The following is a 17,760-nucleotide window of genomic DNA, read 5'->3' on the forward strand; positions in this document are numbered from 1 at the left end:
AGCAGGAAACAAACACTGACAATCAAGGGAAAGAACTAAAAGCTGCAAGCAGCCACTGAAGACAGACAACACAGAAGCCTAAGCACTACACAAAGAACTACAAACAAGGAGCAAGACTAAGAAACAAGCAAACCCTAAACTAAACATAGACTAACTAGAAACAGGCAAGAACGTCAGGCAAGAAACTAGAACAAGGAAACAAACTCAGGCTGAAGTGCAACAAGCACCAACATACCAGGTGTCTGTCTTGTTTGACCCTGCACAGCTTCCGTAGTGGCCTGGTGATTGCTGCAGCTGAGCCTCAGTTGCCGCTGGCTTATTAGCCATTTGGAATCTTAGATGATGCAAAGGCAGAGAGATTCCAATTGGCTAAAGCCCAGCAGCAACTGAGGCTCAGCTGCAGCAATCACCAGGCCACTACAGGAGCTGTGCAGGGTCAAACAAGACAGACAAATCCGGCAGCCTGGAAGATCCGGACTGGACTGGGCCAAAGTCTGGAACGGGTGATAGTCCATATCAGCCACCGGTTCTGGCCACCAGAGGGCGAGGTGAGCACAGACGTAACAGGTATTCAATAGTGCGATTCTTAAGGGGATGCATTGTTTTCCCTACATACAAGAGGTCACAGGGACACCAAATCACATATACTACTTGGGAGGTCTGACAAGATGATACAAAACGTAGGGAATATGAAAAATCCCCTAATATCAGATGTGACCTAGAAAACAATAAACTGCAAACACTGCATTGACCACATGGATAGTGACTTAAATGTTGCTCAACATGAACACTATCCAGAGGCAGCAAATACGAGGGCACCAAAAAGTCACTCAAATTTCTGCCCTGTTTAAAGGCAAAAAGGGGGCGAGCTTGAAAGCAATGATGTAACCGAAGTGCATGCTAGTGCTGTAAAATGGCAGACTGAACTTTATGTGCCAAAGGAGAATAGGGTAAAACACACTTTACTCTGCCGGTACATTCTCCTTTCACAGGTAATAATAAATAAGACCTCTCAGCCTAACAGGCCTGCTTATAAGCCTTCTTTAAGATGGAAAAAGGGTACCCCCATCCAAAAAATGCTGAGAAAGGTCAGCTGCTTGATGTTTAAATTCTGAAACAGTATAACAAATATATCTTAATCTCAAAAATAGGCCATAAGGGGTCCCCCCTCCTGTAATTTATGGGAATGACAGAAAAATGTAACAGTGTGTTTGTCAGTGGGCTTGTGGAAAATAGCATATGCAAAGGCTTTAGGAATGCGACGAACCATCAAATCCCAAAAATGCATGTGAGAAGTGTCAAAAGAAGTATTCATCCATTCAAAAAATGAATAAAGCTGAGATACAGTTCCTAACCATAACAGAAAGACATAGTCAATAAAACATCTCCAAAATACAATGCCTGATGTGTGATTTGGAGTCGACACTGCACTTTCAGAATTAAAGATACGTGACTGCACATTTGTTTGTTTTTTATTTTGCTTATGCTGTTTGTGAATGTGCTTTTCAATAAAGGTTTTTTTAGAATTTTTAATCAGAAATATTTAAGCAGGGTGGAGGTTGGAGTGACATATGATATGATTCATACAAGGCTAGGACTTGGGACAGCTGGGCGCTGTGAGAGGTCCAGTACCTTACATTTGAATAACTAATGTCTTCCTACTCTGCATTATAGAATTGGTGTTGTGGATTTGTTAGGGAGTACTGTTTGCTGTGCTACCTATTTCCTTATTTTTGACATTTTGATGTGTTATTGAAGAATAGGTCTTTTTCCCTTCGTGTGTGTTATGTCTTTCTTCATACGTCATCCCCTACTTATCTATTCATACCTTCTGCGCTTTAGGTTTTCATCATAGTTATACCTTCTCCTAAATTTGCCCACTATGAGTCGACCAGATCAGCATTTTTTTTCCTGGCTCTGAGTCTCTGGAATAATTTACCATCTAACATCAGAGCAGAATTGTCCCTTACTAAATTTCAGTTTTCTGAAGACTCATTTTTTTCAACTTGCTTGTAATGTGTCTGTGTCCTGAGTGCAGAATATTGGGCCTGTTAAAGCATCCTTAAGACACCGTTGTCTTCCTGTGTTTTAGATTTCTGTAGACTTATGTTTTATATTATATATTTTTAATTGATTGGTATATGAGTGATTGCTTTCCTATTACACAGTGGATTTCCTTTCTTGATTTTAATATTTGCTAATTAATTTTACTTGTTAACCTCCTTGACCTTTTATTAGAAAAGGTGGTATATCAAATTTTAAATAAACATAAAATATTAAAATAAGCCATCTTGGCAACTCGCATATGAGCAACAAGGTAGATGGGGAGACTAGACAGAAAGATAGAAGATGAGAAAGACAATATATAACTGGAAAGCAATGAGCACAAATGCTGGTGGTCTATGCAGTAAAGTTTGTGATCTGCAAGCCCTGATGTTACAGGCAGTCTTAGATACTGTTTCTATCACGGAGACATGGTTCAAGGACTCCCATAAATAGAATGCAAAAATACCAGGCTATAATCTATTTAGGAAAGATAGAGATGGTTGAAACGGTGGAGAAGTAACTGTATGTGAAAAACAGTATTAAAGCAGCTGAAATGCAGAGGATCTGGGGAGAGGAAGAAGCAGTAAGAATCATCCAGTGAGTGAATCCATGGAAGTCCAGGAGTATCCCAGAACAGAGGAGGTTCAAGACTGTGAGGAAGATGTACCTGATGCCCAAAGCCCAGAGGAGAAGATGGAAGTTCAATATATTTAACTTCGGGTCTATTTTGTGTGGCAAGGTCTCCAGAAGAAGCCGTCTGTGAAACAGGTCCCCGTTGGGATCTCAGCCGACCTTCAAGAAGGAATTGTAACGCTGCACAATTTTTTTTGTTACATTTGTATCCCGCGCTTTCCCACTCATGACAGGCTCAATGCGGCTTACATGGGGCAATGGAGGGTTAAGTGACTTGCCCAGAGTCACAAGGAGCTGCCTGTGCCTGAAGTGGGAATCAAACTCAGTTCCCCAGGACCAAAGTCCACCACCCTAACCACTAGGCCACTCCTCCACTCTCATGATGACTACAATGGACATGATTGTTTGAAGACTCGGCAGTGCTAACAACTCTAAACAGAGCACAAATCAGTGCCCAAAGTTAAGTGCGATTTTGCTATTTTTGCTATTTTGGATTTTTGCTACATTATATGTTTGATAGTTTATATAGTTGCAGATTAAAGTTTGGATGTTTTTGAAGCTATCAAACATTTTTGGAGGTTTTTAGACCTATGATGACATTTTGACTGAGCACAATGTTAGCTGGCTACATTTGAACTAGAGCCTCAGTATCGTTGACAACGGTCTTTATGAGGTCTTTTCCTCCTTATTTTTGAAAGAAAAGATTTTTTAAAAAAGATAAAAAAGTGTACTTAATGTTTCATGTATTTAATATTTCCTGTATTTTTTTCACCAATACACCAGTGTTCACTTAAGATATTCTTTATTCTTATTTGTGTAATAGATCTTTTTTTTTTTTTGGTTGTTGTAACTGTATGTTTATTCAGCCTAAAGTAGGCTTCTAGTTCAGCCCATTATCCTAACCCCCGAGCAGCAACTATACAACCTGGGCAGAGATGTGACACAGCGTCTAGCTGGTGTCAAGGTGTTCCTCAGGCACGTGAGTCAAACAGGCAGAGCTGGGACAGCACTTCAGATCAGATTGAAGCAAAAACAGCAATCAACCTTTTCCTCCAACATGAGCTGCTTTTAGGCAGAAATTGCAGGCTGGGTTGGTGATGTGTATTCTTGGCCTTGCTGTCGATGCACAACAACTTTGTCTCAGAAGTTGTGGCTTGAGGGTCCACAATATTGTCTCACTGGCACCACGTTGAAGGGCACTTTAACCCTAAAGTAATCATTCAAGTAAACCAGTAAATTTCTTGGGTGAGGACGAGCCTCAAAGTCTGCAACACGAGCTTGTAAATTCCCCTTGTGATGATGTAATGTGGTTATTCTCCTCATCCACCAGCAGCCTTAGTAATGTTTTGCAATGTTCTTGCAGATTACACACCAGTCTGAGGTTTAACAAGCAACAGGCCTTGGCAGTGAAAGATGAAGTTAGCCAAAGTCTGTATTTTAGTATCAGGTTGGTAATGCGGGAAGGTGCCATGTATTAATTCTATATAACATTGTTATATAGTAGTATGTAGTGCTGCATATAGTGCCTTTTACTCCTACATGCATGGAACGGGAGCATTTCTGAAAACGCTACCCTGGAGGTTCTTGATTTGAGCTTTCTACCTCTGAGCCTAAATTTGGTTTCCAGAACCTCCCACATTTTCCTATGCTATTGATACCCAGATGTACCAGGCTCCTGCCCAGTACTGTCTAAAATCTTATCTAAGTGATGTGTGAGATCCACCACCTTTGCACCAGGCAGGCAAGTGATCAAGTGATCCTCATGTCCACTAGTTACACAACTATCTGTATGCCTAATGATCAAATCTCCAACTAAAATGACCGTAGAAGCCACTAGAGATACATCCTCAGTGTGAGAAGATATTGCATCCCCTGGAGGGAAGGTCCTGGCAACAGGATCACTTCCTCTCTCACTTCAGTTGACCTTTCTCTTTAATGGCAGCACATAGGTTTCCAGACTGGAGGTGGGACTTCTCTACTATGTCCCTATAGGCCTCCTCTATAAACCTCTTTGCCTCAGCTCCGCTACTCTAGCCTCCAGAGATCAGACCCATTCTTTGAGTGCTAGGAGCTCTTTGCAACTAAGAAGTAATGAAATATGTGACACTCGGTGCAAACAACTAGATAGGCCCCATCTCACTGCTGGACTGCATCTTATTATTGGTGATTTCTTAAGTTTCTAATGGAGTAGGAATATGTAAACTAAGTCCCCTATAAACTAAAGGCCTCTAAGATTGCTAGTTATATGCTAGGCTATGCTAAAGTCTAAACTGAGGTTTCCTATGATTAACTGTGCTTTATACTGATATTATGTTAATTTTAAAATAGCCCCTTTAAATACTAGCCTATGGAACTGTAACAGAGACTTTAAGCCTGTGAAACGCCTAATATAGTGAGTTTGTAAACTATTGTATTTGAGTCCAGGATCAACAGCAGGGTTAGAGAGAAATTAATAAAGTGATCAGACCATATCAGAACTACTGAGAGACGAAGTAGTGAACTAGAATGTGTCATGGCCAAGTCTAGTGTGTGCCCAACTTGCAATATTAATAAACAGAGTTGTGGTAAGTACAGTACGTTTTGTTTAGTATTTTAAACAGTAGCAAAGCAGGATTTCCAAATCTCATGGTTCACTTTACCTGTGGGTAGTTAACTGTTTGGCTCCCAATCTCTGTGTGTTAAAAGATCTTGTATTACAGTTCATGCTAAAGTAGTATGTTTTCATTGTAGTACTGGGCAGGATACCTGAGCCTTGCTGGGTAGTTGTTGATGAAGCCAACATACTGGAAAATGTATTGCTGAGGTCCTGTCACTAAACAAATATTTAAAAGATATTTTTGAATGTGGGTGCCTGATCAAAATTTCCATATACCAATGTTTATTCATATAGGTTAATATCCTTTGAATTTGAGTATGATGCTCTTATAATCACAATATAGTGGATATATTTTATAAATGAGAGGTGGTATATAGGGCTGGCCAAAAACTTGAACTCCAGACTTTTGATTGGGATAGTCATGAAGAATCGAAGGCAAGGGGGAAATAAAAGTATGGAACTTCTTCTTTGTTCTTTAGCTGGAGAATTAATGTTTTCTTTGGCAGGGGAAATGTAATCCTATATATATCAAATTATTGGTGAAAAGGAATGTGTTCTTTAGGGGTGACTGATAGAAACTTAAGGAACAATATTCAGCTATATTATACCATCAGAAAATTCAAATCGCCGTACTGGATCCAACCAATGGTCCATTTAGTTCAGTATCCTGTTAATAACAGTGACCAATCCAGGTCATAAGTGGAATCCCAAAAAGTAGCAAGAATCAATGCTAATAACCCCCAAGGATAAGCTGTGACTTATTAAAACTAGCCAGATATTTGGTTATTTCTAACCAGATATTTGAAAAGTTATTAGAATAAGTGAATACCCCTGAATATAGTTGCAAAAAGATACTCAAGTGTCTTTATCCAGCTATCTTAAGCCTGCTATACCTAGCTGGGTAGCGACTGAATATTGAAGTTACTGTCCAGCTGAATTTTAAACCTTCCCTACAACACCTCCAATTCATCCTAATTTTAAATACTGTAGGTAACTTTTGACTGGATACCAAAATATCTTGCTATACATTATCCATTTAGCAGCCCAGCAAGTTTAAAAACGAAACAGTTGTTGTTTAGTTCCTGAAGCTAACCAGATACATATTTTTCAGTATTAACCCCATAAAATAATCAAGGATCAGTATTCAAAAGGATATAACTGAGCAAGAGAGGCTCTTACCCATTTAAACCCACTGAACTGGCTAGCTGGCAATATTCAGCAGCACTTAAACAGGTACTGCAGGCAAATATTGCTTGTGATCACTCAGGTACTGCCCTGTTAGTGCCAGGGCAGTCCATGGACAGAGCTGGATAACATCAATTTTCCGTCTGCTTACTGGTTAAGTAAGCAAATAAAGTTAGGACAACAAAAAGTCTGTCCTAACTTTATCCACCAAGCTAACCATGCATTGATCTGAATAGTAACCAGTATGTGCTTAGCTTCTATGACCCAATACTGAATATCCAGGTTCAGTTCAGCACACAGCTATACGCAGCTTAAAAAACACCGACTACTGTGGGCTGAATATTAATCCCTCATTATTTGTCAGTCAATAGTTTATAGCACTGTAATGCATTTGAGGGTAGTTTGTTGAGGTGCATTAGAATAATAATGCATTATATTACCATAACCCAAACTGCTGATGAACCCCTCCCCTCCTCCCCCCACAATCACAACTTCTTTCCAATGCAACTTCAATCAAAACCCCCTCCCAATAACTCCCCAGTCACAGCCCCCTCCCCAATCAATTATCCCCTTGCCCCACCCACCTCCCTTTCCCCAAAACCCCCACTGTCCCATAGACACCCCCCAAAGGCTTACTTACCTTGCAAAATACCTGGTGTCAAGTTGAGGGCACAATAGGAGAATCCTAGGTTGCTCCTGTCTCTGCTGGTGCTGGGTTCAAAATGGTGCCAGCAACCCCTAGCAGCAGTCGCACAGTACTACCACTAGGGGGCAATCTTCCATAAAAGGTACTTTGAGCAAAATGCTCTTATATGACATTTTGACCCCCTAGCAGTAGTACCATGAGACTACCCCTAGAAGCAATAGGGGATTGCTCCTGCCCAACCCCATTAGACACCAAGGATTTTGCAAGGTAAGTGGGCGTGGGTGGGGGCTATGGGAGGGAGGAAGGGATAATTGTTTGGGGGCTACTCAGTTGTAATTGGGTGTCATCAGGAGAAGGGAAATTGTTTAGAGGCATCAGGAGTGGGGGTCAGCACAGCTTAGTAGCTTGATTTTCCCAAGTAATGTGAATAACACTGCTTACAAGGTTGATTACAAGCGGTGTTATCCATATACAGCACAGTGATTAACCTGCTGTACTGAGCTACCACAGGTCAGTCACTCCCATGGTAAATTAAGGTACAGTAAAAGCCCAGCTTTCTCCACATCTTAATAACGATCCCTCATGATTTTGTCCAACTGTATTATTTTTAATTTATGCCTTTAAATGTCCTGATAATGTATATATATATATTTTTTTTTTAGATTGAAGCCTGCAATAAGGAAGCAGAAAGGATTGATTCACTCATAAACTCTGACAGCCCAACTTTAGCCTCTCATGTTCCTTTGTCAGCACTTGTTATATCCCAGGTTCAAGTCTCACTAAAATTATCTTCAAGTATTAAGATTGTTTCTTTTCCCCATTGTTTTATCTTTTGTCTTGCAATTACTTTGTCAGAAACACTATCCAGTGTATGATTTGTAATGTTATGAAGGAAACATTTTTCTATGCATTTTTGCATTATGAAAGACAGGTCAGTTACTGATCTTGAGGTTTGTACTTTATATTTTAAATTATTATGTGTATTATTTACAGCTGTGCCTGATTGGGGTTCATGGAAGTACTTCATGACTAATTGTGTTCTGCTATAATAGTGTAATCCTAAAGTGAAAGGCATTCCAAATGAACTTAAAGGATGTTCTCCCATGCAGATCTTTCCACAGCTAAACTTACAGCATTGTGATGATGATTTATCACTTCAGTCCTTGTAAAATTAATTTAAGGACATGTATTGCCTTTCAATCAATGGCTTGATGTCAAACAGATTTTAATCCTTCAGTGAGGTTTGATTTGATATCTATATCACTGTTAAAATTTGGAACTTAAGTGAAATATTCAAATATCACTGATATGCAATTTTTAATTAGGAAAATATGTGAAAATCATTGGAATCAGCAAACTGCATGCTGTTACTTCAGGGCATCCCAACACACTTTCTGAAGGCCTCCATATTGGAGGTTCTTCTACCGGAGAAACTAGCATATCTTATAGCCAGAATCTGATAACTGGTTGCCAGAAAGAAATTTATTGTGTTTAAAATTTTGCATTCTTCAGGATTCTGATTTCTTTTAAAGGTGCAAATTTTACTAGAGAGCAGGAAGGTGCTTGCAATGTGTTCCATTTTGATAAATTGCCTTCATTTGATGAAATTTGAGGACTGTCATAAGGAGAAATTTGTTCTTACCTGCTAATTTCCTTTCCAAGAGTCTCCCATGACCAGTCCAGATGAGTTGATTGTGTCCCCTGTACCAACAGATGGAAGACAGAGAAAAACAGACAATTCAGTGATAACACCAGTATAAGTGGTGGTACAGCCCTGGAACCTAAGGTTCATTATTGTAATGGTAAGCACGGTAATAACCCATTTGGAAACATTTCTCCCGAGAGAAACAATGCTATAGAATAGAACCATAACTATAATAAAACAGAAGAAGTCAACACAATGAATAAACATAATGCATCGGTTTTAACATCCGCAGAATAACAGAATTACTTTGATACAATTATAATATTCTATAATACAATAAGAGTCATAGGGCCCGATATTCAGCAGCGAGAGTTAGGCAGGCTGACTTCCTTGATCAGCACTGAGCCTCGATAGTCAGTGCCAGGCCATTTCCGGTGACCGGCATTAATATCCACTTTATTTTTGGCCAGTTTAAACATAACCAGCCAAGCCGATATTCACACTGGCCCATCAAGTTTAAACCGGCCAAAGATGTACCTGCTAAAAATTAGCTGGCAATGTGCTGAATATTAGTGGATACCCAGTTATATCAGTGCTTAGCAGATAACTGGTTATATTGATTAACAGGCAATATTAAACTTGAGATAACCAGCAATTTCTCGCTGAATATTTATTTATTTATTTGTTAGGCTTTATTTACCGCCTTTTTGAAGGAATTCACTCAAGGCGATGTACAGTAAGAATAGATCAAACATGAGCAATAGGCAATTACAGCAGTAAAAATATTCAAGTAACAATACAAAGTATGGCATAGTATACTACTTACAATGTCAACACAATACTTAAGAGAACATTTTAATTGATAGTGAAGGGTAAAGCAAAATTGTAACATATAGATAGGTAAGAGAGTAAGAAGAGTTAGAAAGTAAGTGACTAATTTAAAGAAAGTTGCACGTGAGGTCAGAGAGATGGTTAAATATGTCAGCTAGTGTAGGAGTGGATAAACATGTCATGCTGTGTGTGAGTGAGACTAACAAGTTATTTACTTCTTCCATTAAAGGCCTGGTTGAAGAGCCAAGCTTTCACCTGCTTCCTGAAGTAGAGATAGTCTTGTGTTAAGCAGAGCCTTTGAGGCAGTGCATTTCAGAGTGTGGGGGCTACTCCGGAGAAGGATCGCTTGCGCATATCACATCGTGTAATGTCTTTTGGAGAGAGTGTGGTTAGTGATAATACTTGAGAGGACCTAAGTGTCCTTGGCAGTGTGTAGAGGATCATCCTATTCTTCAGGTACTCGGGGCCATTTCCTTTAAGGGCCTTGAAGATCAAACATAGAGTTTTAAATTTAGCCCTGTTTTGTACTGGTAGACTGAAGGAAAGAAATCAGCAGGTAAGAACAAATTTTGCCTTCCTTATCCTGCTAGACTAGTCCAGATGAGTAGGACTTACCAAAGCTGGAAAGAGGTTGAGAAGCACTGCCCCAACATCCGTCCCCCCAATAGTGCCTGATTGGCAAGAGATCTACCACCAGCCCAGCGCTCCTATAGAAGGGACTGAAACAGAGAAAAATATAGGCAGATAAAGACCATATGGCCTATTCAGTCTGCCCATCCATGCCATCTACTCTCCCTATCACTTCCTTAGAGATCCTATGTACTTGTCCCAAGTTTTCTTGAATTCAGATACTGTTTTCATCTCCACCACTTCCACCGGGAGGCAGTTCCACGAATTCACCACCCTTTCCCTGAAGAAGTATTTCCTCAGGTTACAAAACCACATGCTGGTTTCATTCCCTAGAGGACCAAGAAATTCCTTCCCAAAACTATCCTCAGGGAATCCTGAGATATGTATTGACACCCTAGACCATAATAGAGTCCAAAATAAATAAGTCCAATTGCATTCTTCCCAAGTGGGTCCTGGACTGGCCTAGCCAGACTGAAGGAAAGGAAATCAGCAGGTAAGAACACATTTTGCCTTCCTTATCCTGCTAGACTAGTCCAGATGAGTAGGACATACCAAAGCTGGAAAGAGGTAGAGAAGCACTGCCCCAACATCCCTCCCTCCAATAGTGCCTGACTGGCAAGAGATCTACCACCAGCCCAGTGCTCCTATAGAAGGGACTGAAACAGAGAAAAATATAGGCAGATAAAGACCATATGGCCTATTCAGTCTGCCCATCCATGCCATCTACTTTCCTTATCACTTCCTTAGACATCTTATGTACTTGTCCCAAGCTTTCTTGAATTCAGATACTGTTTTCATCTCCACCACTTCCACCGGGAGGTAGTTCCACGAATTCACCACCCTTTCCATGAAGAAGTATTTCCTCAGGTTACTTCTGAATCTATCCCCTTTCACCATCTTTTGCCCCCTCATTCCAGAGCTTCCTTTCAATTGCATTTATGCCGCATAGGTGTTTACATATCTCTATCATATCTCCCCCCTCCGCCTTTCTTCCAAAATATACATATCGAGATCTTTAAGTCTGTCCCATATACTTTGTGATATAGATCAATGACCATTTTAGTAGCCGCCTTCTGGACTGACTCCATCTCTTTTTATATGTTTTTGAAGGTGCGGTCTCCAGAATTGTGCACAATATTCTAAATGTGATCTCACCAGTCTTTTACAGGGGCATCATCACTTCCGTTTTCCTACTGGCCATTCCTCTCCCTATGCACCCAAGCATCCTTGTAGTTTTCGCTGTCACCTTTTCTACCTGTTTGGCCACCTTAAGATCATCACATATGATTACACCCAAGTCCTGCTTATTGTACATATTCAACTGTACTGACTGGTTTAGTGCTGCTGAATATCAGATGTCGGCTTGCATACCAGGGTTCAACTGGGCAGGAACCTGGTCAAACTCTTATTAATATCAGACACACACTGTTCATATATCTCTCTTATCCTAAAGTTATGTCACTTGATATATCTCTCGCAATCTTTTTCTACCGGCCCTCATCGAAAGCTTTAACATAAAATCTATGGGGTCAATACTCAAAGCAATTTAAGTGGGCAAGAGAGGCTCCTGCCCTCTTAACTTGCTCTCAGCAGACTGGCCACTAATATTCAGTGACACTTAACTGGGCAGTGGCGCTGAACATCGGCACTAACCAGGCAAACGGATACCAGGAAGGCGAAGAGCATTATGGGGGCAGAGTTGGGGAGGAGCCATTAATAATACAGGTGACGGTAATATTATGTAAAGGTGCCTTCATAGTTAACCAAGCAGATAGAGTCACATAAAAAGCAGTCTTATCTTTGCCCAGTTAGCTATCCGAGCACTTGCACAAAATATCAGCAAGTGCCAGGATAATTTCTGGGTAGCAGCCTGAGATGTTTCTGGTGCCCATTCCCTCTGCTCAGTTCTGATCACCCTTCCATCCCAAAGTCAAGAAGAGTCCCCTGACCAGACTCTCCATCCCTGTAGGCCCCTTGCAGGGCCTATGTTTGATAACTCTGGTGGTCTGTGGGGTCCTAAGGGCAATGCCCACTTGCTTATGACTCTTGAAGCTCAAGCCCTAAAATGGCCACTTCGACTTCTGTCGGCAGTCTTGCGGTATTGACTAGTACCATGAGGCTGCCGCTAGATGTCATGGCAGCCAATTTGAGGCCAGAGCAGGCAGGAGTGGGTGGGCATTGCTCCTGCCCTTAACACCTGCTAGACCACAAGGGCTATCAAAAGTAGGCCCAAGGGGTGGGGGAAGGTCTGTTCAGGGGCTCTTCAAAGTGGAAAGGAGGGGGATTGGGATCAGAGAGAAAGGGGTGGTGACACTGCTTCCTCTTTTGCTGATCCTGGTAGATAATCAGCTAGGGCCTGCATTAGTATCTTATGTGCATACCAGCTAAATATCATCCGGGACCTGCATAAGATTTGGTGGCCAGCATATGCTGCATGGTCTCAGATATTGGCTTGGCATTGAATATCTGGGCCTAATTTTGGCCACTGCCATGGACAGCGTTAGGGGTAGGCAAATATGGCAATTACCCTGGGCCCCCATGTCACTGGGGGCCCCAAATTTGCCTGAAATTGAAAGGGGGGCAATCTGCAAGCAAGCTTTGGGGCCCCCTCCATAGTGTCTGCTCTGGGCTTCATCATGTCTAGCACTGGCCCTGCCTGCTGTGGTCAGCGTTTAAAAAAAAAATGCTGAGTGCCGTTGGCTGAATATTGACCAGGATATAGTCAAAACCATTTAGACTGTTTCTCTCAAAAGCGTGAAATACCATATTAAAATTCTCAACTAACTCTTCATTACCCATGTAATAAATTTGAAGCTACGTACCGCCACCATAAATCCAAACAGCATCTCACTCTCACTTTCACAAAATGTAGAGCCACAGCATTCAGAACAACATTTTGATAGCAGTTTTCCCACCATGCTCATGACTGACATGGAAAGGTGACCCCTAGTGGTAGTACTGGAAGGCTACTACTAGGAGTCAGAACACTGACCTACAATGATGACCTTATGTAAAACCTGGGAGAGGAAGCTTTGCCTGGAGGGATGGGGCAAACTTAAATAAGAGTATCAGGGGAGGGGAATCGACCCAGTGACAGTGTCACCTATTGTGAAAGCAGCCACACTAACAGACTTCAGATTTTGTAGCTGCAGTGGCCGCCTCCTCTTTCAGTAGTCATGACTGCTAGCATGCAGTAATGACCCACCTGCTAGCTATGACAGCAGGCCACTCCTCCACTTGCCCATGTCATACCCAGATCCCACCCACTCCTACATTAAGAGGCCCTTTAAGCTGCGGTAAAAGGGGCCCTACACTAGTGGCAGTGGCCTTTTTTGCCATGTGCTGAGGCCCTTTTTACCATAGCAGGTAAAAAGCCTGAAAAAAGAAATGACCATGTGGTAAGTTTGCACTTACCGCACAGCCATTTTAGGAGGAGCATATACCACAGAGATCCCACGCTAACCCAGTGGTAACTGGACAGCGTGCAGTGCTGCCCAATTACCGCCTGGTAACCCCCTGTGGTAATATTTTTCTGCAATTTTCGGTAGTGCCGGAAATGCCATGTGCTAGGCCACATTAGACCTGTGGTAGTTCTGATTTGCCACACAGCAACCCTTTAGTAAAAGGGCTTCTAAGCATCTAAGACATGATAGCTTGAAATACTGTCTACTATGCTGAAAACTCAACATAGCTTAGTAAAAGGGCCCCATACCCACAGTCTTCTTGTGCTACTACAGATCCTCAAATCTTATAGGAAAGAGAAGCATTCACTTCTGGTGACACAGATAGTTCTAGCCTAGTGTTTTATAGTTGTCAGAATATAAACAGCCCATTTGTATACCCTTGTCTGGGAGGCTGGAACAAATAGTATTTGTGTTAATAAACAAAATGATAGCACTGTAAAAGTATCAGCAATTGCATTTATATTATATGAATTCATGACAGTGGCAGCTATGTGACACTTCATAAATATATCTGTAACTACAAAACTTGCTGCTACTTTGGGGCATTATATAACAAAATATTTCACTTCTTTTGTAGCTGTCACAATGATAGTGCCTTTATTGTAATTTACCAAAATATGCATAATATATTATCTTAAATTTTACTTTGAAGAAAGCTAAACGGCGACAAAGTGACAATCATAGATTAGTGTGGATTTCTGTTTTAATGATTATTCAATACATATATCTGCTATATTTTAAAAAAGAAAAAGAAAGTTAAATGTATTTCAAGCAGCAAGTGTACAGTTACTGCAAATTCCTGTTACTCAAGATCAAAATACTATTATGAAACAGAAATATGAATCAAAAACTAAAGATGATTAAACCTAACCCAAATGACAGTATGGTTAAGGGTTATTTTCAAAAACATTTCTGCAGCCAAAAGAGTACTTTACCCATGGGGATAGGCTTTTGTAAAAATGCCTGCTAAATAGGTGGGTAAATTTAAACACAGACAACTTGTATGTGCATAAGTTTTACAGTGACTTAAGTGAAGGCATTCCTGAAGCCAGAATGGGGGTAGGAGTTGCATTTTTGAATTTATGCACATACTTTTGAAAGTGTGAACATGAGTACAAAATTTAATGCTGAAAAACCTGTATATGCCAAAGAGGAGGTGCAAATGTGTGCACATATTTCACTTTAGTAATTTTCAAAGCAGAAATACATATGTCCTTCAAATAATAGTTAAGTCCACACAGTTATATAATTATCTACTAAACAAAAAAGGTGTTTAGCAAAGAGATCAGTGATAAATAGGTGGGACCCATTTATATGGCTGATTATGTAAGCTCCAAATTAAAAATATGGAATTTTTCATAGCTTTAATGCTGTAAGTGTGAATACGTATATTTATTCTTTCCCAAACTGATAGACCATTTGCAGTGAGATGTCTTAGGACCTAAAAGGCTTCAGGTTCCCTTTAATGCATTAAGGGGTCCTTTTACTAAGGTGCACCGAAAATGGGCTGCGCTAGTGTAGGCGTGTGTTTTGGGTGTGCGCACCCCTGTTTTTATTTTTGCCAAAAATGGATGTGCAGCAAAATAAAAATTGACACGCATCCATTTTGGGTCCGAGACCTTACCGCCAGCCATTGACTTACTGGTAAGGTCTCACGTGGTAACCGTGCGGTAATCGTCTACACAAGTATAATGTTGATTACCACCCGGTTTCCTCCGTGCTCAGGAAAATAAAAATTATTTTCCAGGTCGCGTGGTGGACGCGAGTAAAAAATGAAATTACCGCCCGGGCCTCGCTGTAGCCGGGCAATAACTTCAAGTTGACGCATGTTGGACGTGCGTAGGCACGTACGCGTCTTGGTAAAAGGGCCCCTTAGAGCCACAAACAATGAACCTTGAGTATAAACTGTGATGACTGAGTCAGAATTCTACTATTTATGTCTTTTGCTCATGAAGAAATGTAGATGTGCAGTAATATGTTTATGATTCTGTACTGAAAATTGCATTGCTGGATGAAAATTGTTAGTAATTGCATAATATATTTATTAAAAATAGTGTGTTTATTTTTATATATACACACACACACATATATAATATGCCATTTTAAATGTTGCAATACTACATTTGTATGTTACCTGACAATCTTTATACTGTTCATCTATGTTCATTATAAACTATACATTTATATTTATGCACTTGAAGTAAAATGCCTATATGAAGTATTTTTCAGTGTCAAGAAAGAATGGTGAAAACCCAGGAATGGGAGACCAAGAACACAGGAGTTCCAAGAAAGGAGCTTTATTGTAGAATCTACAAGGTATAATCTATGTCAATGATCCAACAACTGTGACAACCTTAAAAACTCGATGCAGCCACATTTTGGCAAAGCACGCCTGCTTCAAGTCCAGAACTCTGAGTACATAACAGCCAAAGGTCACATTGAGCTAATGCATATGCTTGAGCCTTTGAAGTGTGTTTTCCAGCAGCTAACTGATGCACTGTACCTTTGGCTTGTACATACTTGAGTTCTGAAACACAGCCACATTAGATCTTTGAAATTGTCATACTTATTGGTTCATCAAGATTTATTATGGAGCTGATTTACAAAGCATGTAGACTTACAAAGTTATAGGTTACTGTATAACTGCAAGTCTGTGTGCTTTGAAAATAAGCAACTGTACCTTCTGGATTCTACAATAAAGCTCCTTTCTCAGAAGTCAAGCAGGTCGGCATATCCTCACATATGTTTGTCATCATCCGACAGAACATGGCACAGAAATGTCTCCCCCCCCCCCCCCCCCCAGTTCACTTTTTCCAGAAGCTTTTGACAGCATCTACCATACATGTATTTGTGCCTTCCTGCCTGCTATTGTCACAGAGCTGAGAAGAGATGTTCTCCTCTTCTCCCCTCAGCTTGCGCTGTTTTGTCTCATTGGAGCTTTTTCTTCAGCGGCATTGTTAGGCTGTTTTTTTTTAATTAAGTTTTATTGTTTTTTTTCATGGCTCCTTTAGGCCTTGAAAACCCCAGCCAGGTGAACTTCCCCTTTTTTCTTTAAAATAGTCATTTGATTTTGCTTTGTCTATTTTTCCCATTATGTCCCAGAAATCTCCCAGCGATTTAAAAAGTGTTCCAGATCAAAAGGACCATGATTACAGATGCTCACTCCTGGTGCCTGTATTTTCTGGGACGAGACTATAATCCTTCTTGCAAAATGTGTTCACAGCTTTCATCAAGAAGTATTAAGCATCGTGAGAAGCAGTACAAAAATATTTTTGGCATCAAAAAGTCCAGTCCACTGACTATGGCATCGATGGCATTGACACCCGTGTCTTCAGAAGCTGCATCAGCATCGATAAGACCCATTGGCATCAGGCATCCTCCAATCCTGCCCTGAAGACATGTAAGGACCAATGTAATGTGTTGGGCAAAGGCCAAGAAACACTGGCATTAGTCCCCATTGAAGCACGGCATTGGGAGCACTAGCATCATCATATTTGATACCTGAGAAATCTCCACACTGAGTGGGCAATTCCCCCTCCACGGTGCCAGAGCATACACACTAATCTATATCAAGCTGGGACCAGGTCATCAATTCAACCCCAATCCTGCTAGGGACATGACCCTATCAGCTGGGCCCTAGCCTCGAGGGGCAGATCTGGGCCCTACCCAGAAGTAGGAGACCACCTCGCCCAATGTGATCCCAAGGCATCGAGAGTGTTGACTTCGATCTTGGGAGAGACCCAACTATCCTGGAGGCCCTATGCTGCCTGTTCAATGTACGCCAACACTGATGCATTGAAGGATATTGGTCAGCACTGATCAAGATTTATTTATTTATTTGTTGCATTTGTATCCCACATTTTCCCACCTATTTGCAGGTTCAGTGTGGCTTACATAATGCCGTAATGGTGATTGCCATTTCTAGAGTAAGAAATACAAAATGGTTCATAAGTGATAGAGTAGATTAAGCAATCAAGATGGTGTTATTATTCAATCCTTCAGAGGAGGAAGTTTCCTTAAATCTCAGGAGCACTCCCATTGCTCAATGCTCCCACCCAGAGCCTGGCCAGCAGCCTAGTAGACC

At 40.9% G+C, this 17,760-nt stretch overlaps 1 protein-coding gene across 1 annotated transcript in view; it reads left to right on the forward strand.

Annotated features, from left to right (window-relative positions):
• Nucleotides 1-8,275, forward strand: part of LOC115474499 (reversion-inducing cysteine-rich protein with Kazal motifs-like) — a gene marked incomplete at its 5' end in the record, with an annotated part of 272,499 nt that extends 264,224 nt beyond the window's left edge. The window contains 2 exon segments of the mRNA XM_030210026.1: nucleotides 7,769-7,975; nucleotides 8,159-8,275. Coding sequence (XP_030065886.1) covers nucleotides 7,769-7,975; nucleotides 8,159-8,275 — 324 coding nt within the window.
• Nucleotides 8,276-17,760: the final 9,485 nt, after the last annotated feature.

The sequence above is a fragment of the Microcaecilia unicolor genome, chromosome 1 (genome assembly GCF_901765095.1).
Source record: "Microcaecilia unicolor chromosome 1, aMicUni1.1, whole genome shotgun sequence".
NCBI classification, from domain to species: domain Eukaryota; kingdom Metazoa; phylum Chordata; class Amphibia; order Gymnophiona; family Siphonopidae; genus Microcaecilia; species Microcaecilia unicolor.